The sequence below is a fragment of the Convolutriloba macropyga genome, chromosome 14, assembly GCF_964194025.1.
Source record: "Convolutriloba macropyga chromosome 14, txConMacr16.3, whole genome shotgun sequence".
NCBI lineage: Eukaryota > Metazoa > Xenacoelomorpha > Acoela > Convolutidae > Convolutriloba > Convolutriloba macropyga.
In genome coordinates, this window is record NC_134481.1 from 20558094 (window position 1) to 20572827 (window position 14734).

At 33.7% G+C, this 14734-nt stretch overlaps 2 protein-coding genes across 2 annotated transcripts in view; both read left to right on the forward strand.

Annotated features, from left to right (window-relative positions):
• The window catches only part of LOC142353412 (small ribosomal subunit protein eS6-like), a 330099-nt gene that overhangs the window by 133016 nt on the left and 182349 nt on the right, over positions 1 to 14734 (forward strand). The window lies entirely within an intron of this gene.
• LOC142353050 (uncharacterized) lies at positions 94 to 1856 on the forward strand. Its single transcript, XM_075405243.1, has 2 exons — positions 94 to 1122; positions 1484 to 1856. Exons 1-2 carry the CDS (start codon positions 378 to 380, stop codon positions 1786 to 1788), a joined length of 1050 nt encoding a protein of 349 aa, XP_075261358.1. The 5' UTR covers positions 94 to 377; the 3' UTR covers positions 1789 to 1856.

Genomic DNA, 14734 nt, shown 5'->3' on the forward strand with positions numbered 1-14734 from the left:
ATTAATAACCAGCATGCACCAGCCTATCATTATTAATAATTTATCGTAATATAAGTAACCATTATTAATACAGAGCTATGACTCACTAAATTGATTACTGTGTGAAGTTTCGAGTTCACACTTTTTGTTTGTGAGTGAAAAGTCAAAAGCAGTTCTTCAGTTTATCAGAAAATTTAACAATTTTGTACAGCATAGACAGAAAATATCTATTAAAAAACCGTAATTTGACGCCCACGTAAAACTAGCTGAATTAAAGATTTAATGTCCTTTGAATAGATTTTCTAATTCGACTATCTTCTTAAAAAAGGAAAATTATTTTGCGAATTTACAATATTAATTCAGTATACGGAAACTGCTTATCATATTCAGTCGCAAAAATGATATTTTCCTGTTCGAAAGCATCGAAACAGTTCTCATTCATAATATTTTCAATACTTCTGATTTCTGTTTGTTTGACTCTTCTACTGCTTGAACAAAAACGGTGGAGAGATGACGAATTTGATTCGAAAACTAACAAAAACTCAACAAATTTGACACTTTTTGGCGTTTATTTAGACGAGCATCAAATAAATCGAATTGAAGATGCAATTTCTGTTTTTAGAATTGTTCTGAGCAGTTTTTTGTGCATTACGATTACAGTTTCTATAGTTGCGCTAATTTTGCAAATTATACATCAAGCTAAAACTAAACTAGATTCAAGTTATTCTAAATTTAATTATATTATTTTTATAGTTTCTTTTTTAACATTTGGCGTTTCGTTAATTTGCCTATTTTCCATCATTTTCTTGGAAAAACTTCAAACCGCGGAGGAAAAATGGAATATAACACTCATAGCAATTTTTATGGGGCTAACTTTGTTATTTACTAGTCTGTTAGTTATTTGTGTAGTTATTTACCTGTGCGTAACTTGTGAACGGAATTCGAACGAGCTGAACGAATGTGGAACAATGGAATCCACAATTCCAAGCATTCCACCCCGGCTGCCGAGTGGAAATCAGTCTTCGGCGGAACTGAAGGATTTGGGTGGAATCGGAGGAAATATGGCTAATCGCGGCGGACATCCGTTCCTTGGATTCCAAACGGTTCCCAGATCGAAAGGAAACACATTTTTTGAAGCCAATGGTAAAAGTATAGAAATCTTTTACATTTCGTTTTTTTTTTTGGGGGGGGGGGGGGGTGGAGTTGGGTCGTAATTATCGTTCGAAAAAGAAGCTTGTTTGTTATTGTTATAGCAGTGCTTAACTGAAGGGCATGGTCAAGCTTATGATATTAACTTATTTGGACATGGCAAATCTTCGTAAAGTAATTTAAAGATCCGATTATCCAAACAATTCAATTATATTTTTATTAATTTTGGAGTGATTGAAAAGCAACTTTTGATTCTGAACCCTAATATTTGAAGCTTTCAGGATTACAATTTATAATGAGTGGACCTGAGGGCTGAACTTATTCAAATAATTTTGTATATTCTTTATAATTTCAGCTGTTCTGACGCAATCAACCCCAGTTTCTCCAATAGACCCAATACCCGGATTGGGGGCAGGTGGTACAGGAGCAGCCAGGCCAACAACTGGAATCGGACAGGACAACACAACCGCCCCTGTAGCCCAGAGGCTAAATAGTTACCCAAACATAGCGCAACCTTCAGGGGTGGGTGCGCATGTGAACGAATCCTACGTTGCTTCTCAGTTGTTTGTCAATGATTCATCATCGCTTTTGAACGTGAACAAAAGTACAGAAAGTGTTCCTAAAATGTTGGCTTCGGGGGGAATGGCAACGCTAGTTTAAATTTCTATTTTGTACATTAAAAGATTTGATAAAATGGATTCAATTCAATTCTGATAGCTGTTCTTCTACTGATCAATTTTTCTAACGGCTCGAAGAGGATTCATTGAGGAGTCTCTTATTTAGGACTAGAAGAGTCTATGAAGTCGGGTGATTTTTAAGACTCAAAAAAAGTATAACGTAAAATTGTCGTTTTATGTCTCAAAGAAGAGTAAGTGATCTATTTTTAAATGCTTGTCATTTTTAATTCGATCATGGAAAAGATGTGCATCATACTTTTTTAATTAAAGAGTTTGCTTAAAATTAATCGCTTTTGGCCGAAATTGTGTCGGAAATTTGACGTTTGCAATTGTTTTTAGTTCGTGACTTTTCTACGTAACACTTTTTTCTAATTAATACTTCTCCATATCATTTTCCAGAATAATTTTTTTTCTAAATTATTGTTTCAATATTGGCAGGAAGTAAAATTAATCAAGATTTAATCTCCCTCTGTTTGATTACAAAATCTGAAATTTTGTGATCTGAAAATCTGAAAATCTGAGTTGTTCTATTTAAAACTTTTGGGCTGCGGGGAACAAAGAATTTTGCTAACAGAATTTGATGCTTAATCGTTTTTTGAACCCTACGTTATTGATTTTTTGAAATCAGGTTTTCGGAATTAATTTTACTGGAAGAAATTTAAAGCAGTAAATGGTGCAAGTGGTAGTTAAAAAGTAAGAATTTCAACCGTTAACAATTTGTAGAGTGGAGTAAACTTAGAATTTAAATGAATATTTAAGTGAATTTGATTGCTCCCACAACTGGTTGAGATACTTGACCGATCTTGTTTTTTTGGATTATTTTTCGTTTGTGCTCCCACAGCAAATTATTCTCCCCCCAGTAACAATGCACCTGCCATTACATAATAAGACAGATCTCTTCCGTTTGTGCCCCAGCTCATTTGGTGCATATAATTTGCACCCCCCCCCCTCAGATACATGTGCCATTTTTATTACATAATGATTTACTTTGTAATGAAAACTGCTTTATAACTGGGGGCTGCATAACGTACTGGGTGGCACAAATGGGAAAGATCCAGGAAAACATTAAGTAAAATTATAGAACGCACTTTTGGGGTGGCAAATAAATTGCGCTCGCTGAGCTGGCGAGGTACGAAAGTTTTCAGAAAAGCGAATAATTGATCAAAAATACACACCCCATTTTTGGTAAGAAATTGCCGCTCAACATATTTTTGTTCAATAGCTATATTTAAAAGACAGGAGGAGAAAAGTTGCCATGTTAGTTCGCATTTTCAATTTCTCGTAAATTCGCAATCAACATTTGAAGTGGAACTCTTTGAGAGAAAAAAACCTGATCTAATAAATTTCCTTTTGATTGAAGTAGGAAACAATGCAAACTCCAGTATAAACATTGTCTGTCTCTACGGCTAAATTAGTTCTATGTTTTTCTCAGTAACTGTACTGAGAAATGAAAAATGTAAACAACGAATATCACTGGTTTTGCTAGATCAAAGAGCCGACAAAGTTTTCTGATCACAGAAAATTATTGCGCCAAAAACCAGTTCTTTGCTCCACTTTCTGCATTAAGAATCGTTCAGCTGCGTAAAGAGCTGCGTATCAGCATTAAGTAATTCAATCGGTCGTAAATGGAACTGTTGTAGTGACTGCCAAAAAGCATAGATCCAAGTTCTTTTCAGCTGATTTTCAGCTCCACGTTATTTTCTTAAAACATCACAAAGGCATTTAGTCTGCATTGAACAATCACATAAGTTTTTGATCTCACATAATATACTTACTGTTACTACAATAATACGTTTTTCATTTCCAAAGTACCAATCATTGCGTTTAGATTTTTTCGGTGTATGTAAACTTTCATTGTTTTGTGTATATTGAGAAAATATTATGAAAGGCTCATGGAAAACCCGCATATGATGGAGTTAGAGAGTACCTGTGTTAATCAGTTGAAATAAATCAGTACGTTTTTGGTTGAGCGTCAAAATGGTATAGAGATGAACACATCTGTTACAGCGAAAAACACTCAGATGTCGCTTGAGCAATGTTTAAAAACAAGACAATAGAGCATACCAGTGATAGCTAGAGAATGATTATGGCCGTGTCACAGAAAATTCGAACAGAGTACTAGTTATCTTTGAACAAGGTTTGAATCTAGACAGTTTGATTAGAAGTCAGTACTCTTTTGAAATGTTTTTTTTCAGGAAGTGGCTGTTTTGTTTCAGTTTTTTCCAAAAGACTACTGCTCGACCAAAAACATCGCCAATTGAATCTGACTGTTTACGCGCAATGACCCGTTCAAACAAAATTAAGCAAAACACTGACCCAAAAACTGAATAAAACAGTAAAAATTAGAAGAGGGAACTAATATAATTAAGATCTTGTGAGCAATAACCGATTTAATTAGTTATTTTAAAGAACTAAAAAAATCTTTTTCCTTATTTTGATGTAATTGTTCCAATATTTCAGTCAAAAAAGCTGATCATGTTCTGATATCAAAATCTCATCAAGCTACGTTGAAAAAATAGTGACGATCAGAGAAACCAAGCATGCAAAACATATTTCCTATAACAATAGTTGTGATGACACTCCTTAGTTTCAATTTCTGTTGAAAGTCTGCTTTTTTATAGGAGTTTGCCATATTATTGGGTCTGTATAGCGAATAAAGGACAACTGGTTTTATAGATATACAAGTTGGAAATCAAAAGAATGTGAAAAACTTTTTCATTGTCGATACAAAAGCAAAAAAAATCAGCATAAAAAATTGCAAATTTTATCACTGACGCTGAACCTTTATTAAATGATAATGTCTTTATGTTGAAGAACAGACAAATTTCACAACATAAATCAACAACATTAATAAGTTTGTCAACTTAGGTTCAAATAAGCCATAGGATTTTGCCACTCTGATCAGCTCATCCTCTGAAAACTGAAAAAAGCAACTGAACCTGCTTAATGACAGCAGAGCAATTGACGTAGATCCAAAAGAAGCAATGGCTGAATTGGCATTGACATAGCTGAAAAAACATGAAGAAAAACATGAAGAAAAAACTTGAATAAAAATAAAAGTAGCAACTGGATGCGAAAACTATTTTATTACAAAACTATGTTCAAGAGATTGAAAAGATGCCTATTTTGTATTGTGAGACAAGTAATTGCGCAAAAGACCAGATGATGCATGCAATAATTTTAACAAAAACAATTGCTTTAACTCAAAAATGAAAAAAAAATCATAACAGTTTTAATATAAACGCCGAATAATTTTGTTGAATACCTTTATTTGTCAAGTTTCCCCAATTAGTGGGCACATAGTTTCTAGGTATATACAAGAATTTTTTCATTTTTAAGAAATGTGTATCAACATTTAGTAATTCAATCGGTCGTAAACGGAACTGTTGTAGTGAGTGCCAAAAATCATAGATCCAAGTTTCATTTTGCAGCTGATTATTAGCTCCACGTTATTGTTTTTAAACATCAGAGTTGTTTAGTCTGCATTGAACAATCACATACGTTCTTGCTCTTATTGAATATACTTACTGTTAATATAATAATGAGCTTTTCATTTCCAAAGAGCCAATCATCGCGTTTAGAATTTTTCTGTATATTTAAATTTCATTGTTTTGTGATTATTGAGAAAATATTATGAAAGGCTCATGGAAAGCCCGCAAGTGATGGAGTTAGAGAGTACCTGTGTTCATCAGTCAAAATAAATCAGTACGTTTTGGTTGAGTGTCAAAGTAGTATAAAGATGAACACATCACTTACAGCGAAAAACACTCCAACAGAGTAATAGTTATCGTTGAACAAGGTTTGAATCTGGATAGTAGTATTAGAAGTCAGTACTCCTTTGAAGTGTTTTTGACAGAATGTAGGAGTTGTTTTCAAAAAACTATTGCTTGATCAAAAATATGGCCACTTGAATCTGACCGTTTACAACCCAACCAAGAAATTAAGCAAAGAATCTGACACAAAAATTGACAAAAACTGTAAGATTTAGGAGGCGGAGCTATTAAAGTTAAGATCTTCTGACAAATAACCAATTTTATTAATTATTCGAAGTAGTAACTAACAACAAAATTCTTTTTCCTGTATTTATATGTGCCCGGTCAAAAAAGCTGATCATATTCTGATATCAAAATCTCATTAAAATACGGTAAAAAATAGCGTCGATCAAAGAAACTAAACATGCAAAACATGTTTTTTGATATCAATAGTGATGATGACACTCCTTAGTTTCAATTTCTGTTGAAAGTTTGCTTTTTTATAGGAGTTTGCCTTTTTACAGGGTCGTTATAGCGAATACAGAACAACTGCTTATAGAGATATAGAAGTTGGAAAGCAATAGAATGTGAAAACTTTTTTCATTGTTGATACAAAAGCAAAAAAAAAACAGCATGAGAAATTGCAAAGTTTATCACTGACGCTGAGCCTTAGAGAAATGATAATGTCTGGATATTGAACAAGAGACGACTTTCACAACATAAATCACCAATTTTAATAAGTTTGTCACCTTAGGTTCAATGAGCCATAAGATTTTGCGACTCTGAGCAGTTCATTCACTGAAAACTGAAAAAATACCAACTGAACATTTCTATTGACAGCAGAGCAATTGAAATTGAACTATAAGAAACAATAACTGAATAAACATTGGCATAACTGCAAAAACGATGAAAAGCAAATTTGAACAAAATTGAAAGTAGCAACTACTTTCATATGTGTTCAATTTTTTTCCCTTTTTACAGCTATTTCAATGTCAATTCAGCTATTACAGTTTCAATTCCTCTGTTTTCAAAACATCTTTCAAATGTTTTTTTTTCATTAAATACTTCTAGGGAGAGAAACTCTGAAAATAATCATATATCAAAAATTTGAAAAAAAAATTTCGTCTGAAAAACGCGGTTACAGACTGTTTTCATTTTGAATTGTCCGAGGTAAAAAAAATAGATTTTTGTCACTCGTCTAAAAAAAACGAAAACAGAAATTCTGAACCATATTTTGCTTTTATATAAAGACTTAAAATGATTGCAATGGAAACCTTTGTCGACAAACCTTTAATTAGCGATGACGGTTGTATTTGTTCATGGTTTGAAAAAAATCTGGGGCAGAAGACATTCACAATACCTTAAAAATGAAATTTGCACAAAAATGATTTGTTCGGTTGTAAAAAACGAAGCAATTATTACGTTTCGAAGTTGCTCCTATTAAGTTGCGAATCTCTTTTCTAAAAACTGTTTCTATTTCTAAAAGCTTTGCAAACAGTTGAGTCTTTTCAATTAACAGAATAATAATATTAAAATATAGTAGGATATAATAGAAGTATTGCCATGGTGAAATTGCTAAGTTTTGCTGCTGTGGAATAAATATTCTTAAAGCATGGCAGAAATCTGAAAAGTTTTAGAATAATTGCATCTAATTGTTTGAAACAGCTGATATTTAACTGCAGATTAACATCGTTTGAGCTGCCTGTGACTGCAATTTCAAATATAAAAAAAACTTTTTCTCTACTTAAAATTTAGTTTTTTGAAATACTCACTTTTAACATTCAATTCTAAGAAAATGAAGCAAGGCACCAAAACCAGTAAATAAATTTCACTCAAATGAAATAGATTGAATATCATTCTGACATATTTGCTTTGGTGCTTGGTATTTACAATTATACCCCAAAAGATAATTCAAAAAGTTAGCCAAAAGCTATGAGTTGAATTGCAATTGTGAAGAATAAAAGCAATCAGTTGAAATAAACGCATTTCAAATGAATATAGAGCTCAGTGTATAAATATGGCTTGAAGGCCATAGCAATGTGAAGCTTAAAAGCTGTAGCAAAGATAATATCTCAAAAAATATATTGGTTGTCAAATTGGTTGTCTAAATGTATTTGTCCAGCTACCACCTTTTTAATGACCCATCCTAAAACATGGGCGAAACAGATGACCGACCCTGAAACATGAGCAGAGTGGATGACCGACCCAAGTCAGCTCGGACGTCCCACAATTATTACTCTGTTCTCCTAATTTGAACTCAATTGACCCCATATTGTGGTAGGCGTCTTAAGCAATTGCCGAATGAAAGTCATCTAGTTGCGTTAATTAATCTCTCCAAGGTAGAGATTCAGGAACTGTAGCATCAACTAATTGCAGTCACAAACGCTATTTCTTGTTTTCAATCCTGGGTGAGTTAATAGGAAAACTCGTTTATTTTATGTTTTCGTTTATAATTTTCGTTTATTTTATGTATCTCAAAGTTCTGAATCGAACTTTCACATACTGGTCGTCCAACTCTACAGTTTCGAGGATGAAATTAACGTTCTTTGAGATAATTTTTCTGGATGTTCATTTTTTCTGCGATGCTAAATTATTGTCAACAGAAGACGTAGTAGATTCACTATATAAGAAGGACACTGCTTGTGCTGTGAAATAACAGCGTGTTTGTTTTCGCATTTGATTCCCACAAGTCGCTTCACTCATCTGTTGTTGATCAGGGTTGTTCTGATAGATTGATCATTTTTAAAGTTTCAGCTCTAGGTTCGGTTCTACAGATTAGCAGCTGATTGTCTACTTTGGCAGCAGCAATTAAACCACAGATTTTTTTTCAATTTGAAGTTTCATCAAATCCGGGAACCCATTTAAGTCAGTTTGCAACTTCTTAACTATTTAACAACTCTTCATAAGAAACAGGGACTGTGTCAGAGCTAAATACAATCATTCAGAGAAACGAATGAGGATTTTAAACCTCACTATGGCTTGAAGAGCACTGAGAATAACGCCGATGTTGTTGCCGAAAATAGCGTAATAATTTTGTCATGCACAAAAGCAACGTTGATTGAAAACATACTGAGGTACTTTAGAATCAGTTTTCCACTATTAGCTCTTCGGGGAACTATTTTGATCTGACGACATGAAAAAGTATTCTGTAAGCGGTTTTTTAAATTTTGTAAAGATTATTAAACGGAATTTGAACTGAGATCCCCTGCACAATGATATTGGATAGACGCGTTCGCACAGCTTGACTCATAAAGAGTGTTTCTCATAGTGTATTTTTAATGTTTACCAAGCATTCCATTGACTAGTGATAAAAAATTCATTCAGAAAAAGGTTTGTAAGATTTGAATGAAGCTGTCACTTTAACAGAACAAAAATTTGTGCTCTACAGTTGCATTGGACACATTTTTTTTGCCATGGGCAGTTCTTTTTTCGATCACCTGCATTTCAGTCTCTTCCTGAAATAGATCAAGCGGTCCCTTTTCTCTCTCTTCTTTGATGCGGTCTCTATTTCGGTTTCTGGTTAGTTTTTGAGGACTGAAATGGCGCTCTCATTAATTAACTGCTATTTTTTTGTTCAGACAATTTTGGCCGATCGATATATTCATCGTAGAGAAATGTGAGTAGTATCAATAAAAAGATCGTCCAGCGTAGAATTGAAAACTAAAAAGATTTTTTTAAAATTTTTTTTTCGAGGAGTTATCGAGGATTGAAAGTTTGTGTGAACAACGGGATATTTGGCATGATTTTGTTCACTTTTAGCACAATTTTTCTTCAAATTAAGATCTTTTTATTAAAAAAAAAATAAGATTAAAATTCGATTTCACGCCACAAAATGAATCAATTTTGAGTTCCTTATAGACGAACTAAAGGCGACAGAAAGACTAGTTCTGGTCTCATAGGGAAGTGTACTATAAAAAAAATTCGAGTTCTATTTGAGAGCTCTTTTTTTTTAGAAATTTCCATTTTTTTTGTTTTCTCAAGTCACCTAGAGACTAGTCACTTTTCACATCGAGGTTTCGCTAATGACCGACTGATTTACAGTCTAAAGAATCCCAATGAACAAAAAATTCGTTTTCAAGGAGTCACTCGTGTTTTTTGGTTTCGACTCTGAGTTTTCGTAATTTTAAATGAAATTTAGATTTTCTTTTAGAGGTTCTACTAAAATTTTGCAGCCCTACGGAATAGACTCATTGACATAAAGTGCAATAGGTTTCCAAAAGAGCACTAAGTGAACCTATCTAGAGCTTTGAGTGGGCATTTTGATCTGACTACGTGGGAAAGAAAGTATTCTTTAAGCGGTTTTTAAGATTTTGTGCAGATTATTGTTAAGATTTTGAATTGAAATCCTCTACACAATGATATTGGATAGACGCATTTGCACAGCTTGACTCATAAAGAATGTTTCTCATAGCGTTTTTTAATGTTTACCAAGCATTCCATTGACTAGTGATACGAAATTTATTCAGAAAATGGTTTTTAAGATTTGAATAAAGCTGTCACTTTAACAAGATTTTCGATTTTTTCGATCACCTGCATTTCAGTCTCTTCCTGAAATAGATCAAGCTGACTCTTTTCCCTGTCGGGGTATCTCTCTTCTTTGATGCAGTCTCTATTTCGGTTTCTGGTTAGCTTTTGAGGACTCAAATGGCGCTCTCATTAATTAACTGCTATTTTAGAATTTATTTTATGATTTTTTCAAGCGATTCAGTTACGAATCGACAAATCACTGACAGAGTAGTGGCCTCGCGGAAACTTCTAACTGGTACCTCTTGTTAATGAGAAATTATACCAACTGAGGAAATTTCCTCGTTATCTGCATTGTTCTCAACAATCTCTTGCTGATCCTTGTATGCATTCTAGTTTCGTTTTCTGATCAAAATGGAGCCTCTATTGACGTCTATCTTTTCTCTGTTCTGTTCGTCTTCGACAAAAATCAGTTGAGCCCCTCCACTATGCTTCTAATTTTGTTACATATTCCAGCTCAAACTGAAAACCAAATTCCAATTCTCTTCGTTTTTTTGAATAGCCTTTCGTGAAGAATTTCTCTGTAATGCTTTGTTTCTCAGCAAAATTTTTTGTCTTCTTTTTAATTCTATTCTTACAGAAGTGTTTTTTCTGTTTATTTTTTCTGTTTTCTTCTGCTGACACGAGCTCCGGTTCTAATGAAGACGATAAGATAAAACCTTAACATATTAAGTATTGCTCATTATCTATCCAATTGATCATTGCATTTAAAATACTGCGAAAACATTAGATTCCCCTATTTGTTTGTTGTTCCATTGTTTTTTGTTCTAATGCCTAAAAACGTTGGATGCAAAAATTTCCAATCCGACTACGCAGATTCAATTTCCTTTATCTTTGAAGAACCTAAATTGGCTAATTCAGTTTAAAATTTTCAGTGAGTAATCATTTTATGATGTTGAAAAACTCTATTCTGTCTATTCTGTGTTTTTGCACTCTTTGAGTGCAGTCCTCCGTTTGCTTCTTAGATCAAAGAAATATCTCTCGGTATTTTGTCGTATTAAACATTTACGCCTGGATCAAATAAATTTCTGTCTATCTCCGAATAATCGATCCTACTTGACTGCAACTGTGATGTAACCTCAACTAACAACACCAGCAAAATTGAATAATTTAATTCTATTAGGAACTAAACAGTATTTGCTAGTAGCGGAACCAAATTTAACGTTATGTACTAGCTCTAGATTAACAATTTTTATTTCGGCTTTGAGTACCATTTTAAACTTAGAAATTCTACTTTTCTTTTTTTGGAAATATTGTCATTTAATATGATCCCCTTGAAAATCTAAGGTTCAGTTTTGTAGAATTTTGTACTTTGCTTCGGCTGACTAGCTGGGGACCGACTAGCGCCCATAACTCTAACAAATTGAAAGGGGTGTTTTGATGGCTCTCAGACTTCATTTGGAGGGTTATTTTGCCATAAGCTGCTTTTGTCGGCTGTAGGAACCTCTAGTTGGAAATAATGAATTGATTTGAGTAAGCAAATAATAACAAATGAATAAACAAGAAATGAAAAAGATCACAAAATCACATCAAAATTCAAACAGAGTTTTATTATAAAAGATGGTTAACAACTTTAACTTTGTAACCAAATTCACAACTTAAGAGCTACTATTCTCTCAATTCTACAAGCTCTCAATTCAACCGCTTGATCTAGCTGCGGTTCTCCGGTGTTTTCAAGTGGTCTGATTTCCAATCGCGCAAACCGGCGTTCTGTTTAGAAGAAAATTTTTTGTTCAATATAAATTTCACAAAAGGTTTCTCTACTTCTTAACAATTGTGCAGGCGCCAACTTGATTCTTTTGATGTTTATTGACGACAAGAGAAACTAGGGAGCAACGTATTAAACAGGGGGATATTGGTAGCCGAAAAAAATTGGAAATGAAATATTTGCGCTGAATGCATACGTAGATACATTTGTGACAATGTGCCCTTCTAGATCTGTTTCAGTTTTTGTTGGAGTCATTTTTCTTCAGTCTGTGTTGAAAAATTTGTTCTTGGCGACATAAGTGTTTTATCGTTAATTTTGATCATTAACTCAATTTTAATCAAACTGAAAAACGTGTTTTATAGTCGGAGTCAGATAAATAATTCGTTAACTAAATGTTCAATTGCACCCAGAAGAAACCGTGATACGGTTCTATTTATCGTATTCTGATACAGCTCTTTTAATTAATACAATTTGATCTGTTGTTTCGGTTTCATGACAATTTACCCAATGCCATTTCACCCAATGCCATTTTACCCTACGAAATTTTACCCAACCTGCCATTTTACCCAATGCCATTTTACCCAATGCCATTTTACCCAATGCCATTTTACCCAATACCAACTTACAAATGCTCTTTGACATTTTCGTTCAATTGTCCGATTACAAATTAGCCGTCGCTATTTCAAAGATGATTTTTAATATTTGTGGACATTATAATCCCATGTTCGGTTGTGATAGTTTCATATCAAGTCCCACAGGCCATTTAATTATATCGTCGGCTAATCCCATGTTTGGTTGTGATAGTTTCAAATCAAGTCCCACGGGCCATTTATTTTATAGTCGGCTAAATGGTCGTTCTGGTTAATTTAGCAATAGGGTAAATTGGGTAAGTTGGCATTGGTTAGAATGCCATTGGGTAAAATGGCAGGTTGGGTAAGATGGCATTGGGTATAGTGGCATTGGGTTAAATGGAATTGGGTAAGTTGTCCTGACACCGTTGTTTTGATTGTCAATTGTTTCACTCGTGATCCGTCTTGCAAACAACTATTTCACTGACATTATCACTCTCTCTACATCAAATCTTTCTTCATTTTTTTTTGTTATATCTTGATTTGATCTTGTTAAATCTATCTGGCCACTCTGACCAGGTCATTCACTAAAAACTGAAAAAAAGAACAATTGAACATACTTATTGACAGCAGGGCAATCGAAATGGAACCATCTGAATAGCAACTACTTTCATTTTTGTTCAATTTATGTCAACAAACTCGCTTTTTTGCAGCTTTATCAATGTCAATTCGGCTATTACTTTATGTTTTTCCATATCAATGATCTACCCGGACCTAATTCGCATTGAATATCAGCCCTGAACCATTACAAATTGCAAAAGGGTTTTTACTCTTTCCATTATTCTGATCAGGTCCGACTCTAAATTTTACAGTCTGAATTTTTCTTAATGAGTCATCTGTCTGCGCATACATTTTTATCCAGCCTGATTTTATAAGCTAATCATTATCCTCGGTTTTGCAACTACTCTTCTGTTACACACTGTTACTTTCAGTTGTCTTGTTTTCAATAGATAAATAACTTTGCTCTCAGCATAACTCAGCCAACAATTTTACTTGTGGTTCAATCGCTTGTCAAAGTATTCATCCTATGAAGTTGCTGATCTTTTAAAATGAATACAGCAGTCATTTTTTGAGAGAATAACATGGCGGAAAAAGCAATACCAGATCACCAAGAAATAACACGTCATCAAGCTCTTTTGGAGATAACTTTCACTGCACCCAACATTGCGATTAGGAAATCAAAATTTTCTTTTAAACTAGCTTTATAGCGGAAGAATTTTTTTTCTTTTGACGTACTACTTTGAAACCCGCCAACAGCAGTTAGCTTACTTCCAGAACCCCATTTCGAAAAAAAAATATTTGATCGTGAGCCCTATCGGGTTGCAATACCCAAGCTGGAAAGGTGCCAGTGAAACTTTGTTGAGGAAAACAATGGAGAGAAAACCATTTAAAAGCATCTTCACTCTTATTATTGACAGTTGGGTCAGGGACCAAAGATTTTTGGGACCAAAAAACATTTAAAATTGTCATGATGAAATCTGCAATCTTACTATTTTTAAAAATTGAAACCTTATGGAAACAACTTAGGTGAAACGTGGAACAATACAATCAAGTGCTATGTCTTTTTAACAATCAAACAAACTTGAGCAGAATCAATTAAACAGTTTAATTAAGAATAAAAAACCAAAACCAACTGGTGAAATCGGAGGAATGCAAGAAATGCCAATTTAAGGGTTAACCAAAAAAATTTTTTAGAGCCAACATGTTGGATATTGGAACGAAAGAAGAGCTGAAAACTTGAATCCGCACCGCACGTTATCAGTCGCTTTACATACAAAAATGGTTGTTTGTTTCAGCTTTATTGCACTCAACAACCTAAACCAAACCGGTCAAACTACATCTAACCAAACGAGATAAAATAAATTTATACAGACCTGAACTATGCTGCAAAATTTATCACAAAATTCTCTTGTACTCATCGTAATGTTGCCCTGCAAACGGTAAAACTTGCAACAACTGTGCAATCTAAACTCATTTTGACAAGGTATTTTGAAAACCAAACAGAATCAAAACTAGATGATCTAACGTCATCAAGAGATGTAAATAAGGTTGCTGTTACTAGAAAAAAATCTAAAATACCAGTGTTAGCTGCTTGATCCATTATAATGAGCATTATAATGATCATTGCCAAACAAACAAAGAGAGCTGGGAACATAAACATGTTTCAGCTATTTCAGAAACTCTAGTAAAAGCGAATAAACAGACACGGTTGTTTGTTTCAGAAGCATGTATAGAATAAAAACGGCCGACTTAGGAAGGGATTTGTTTTCATCACTCGAATTAGCAGTAACAAAAAAATCTGCTTTTGCAGAAGAT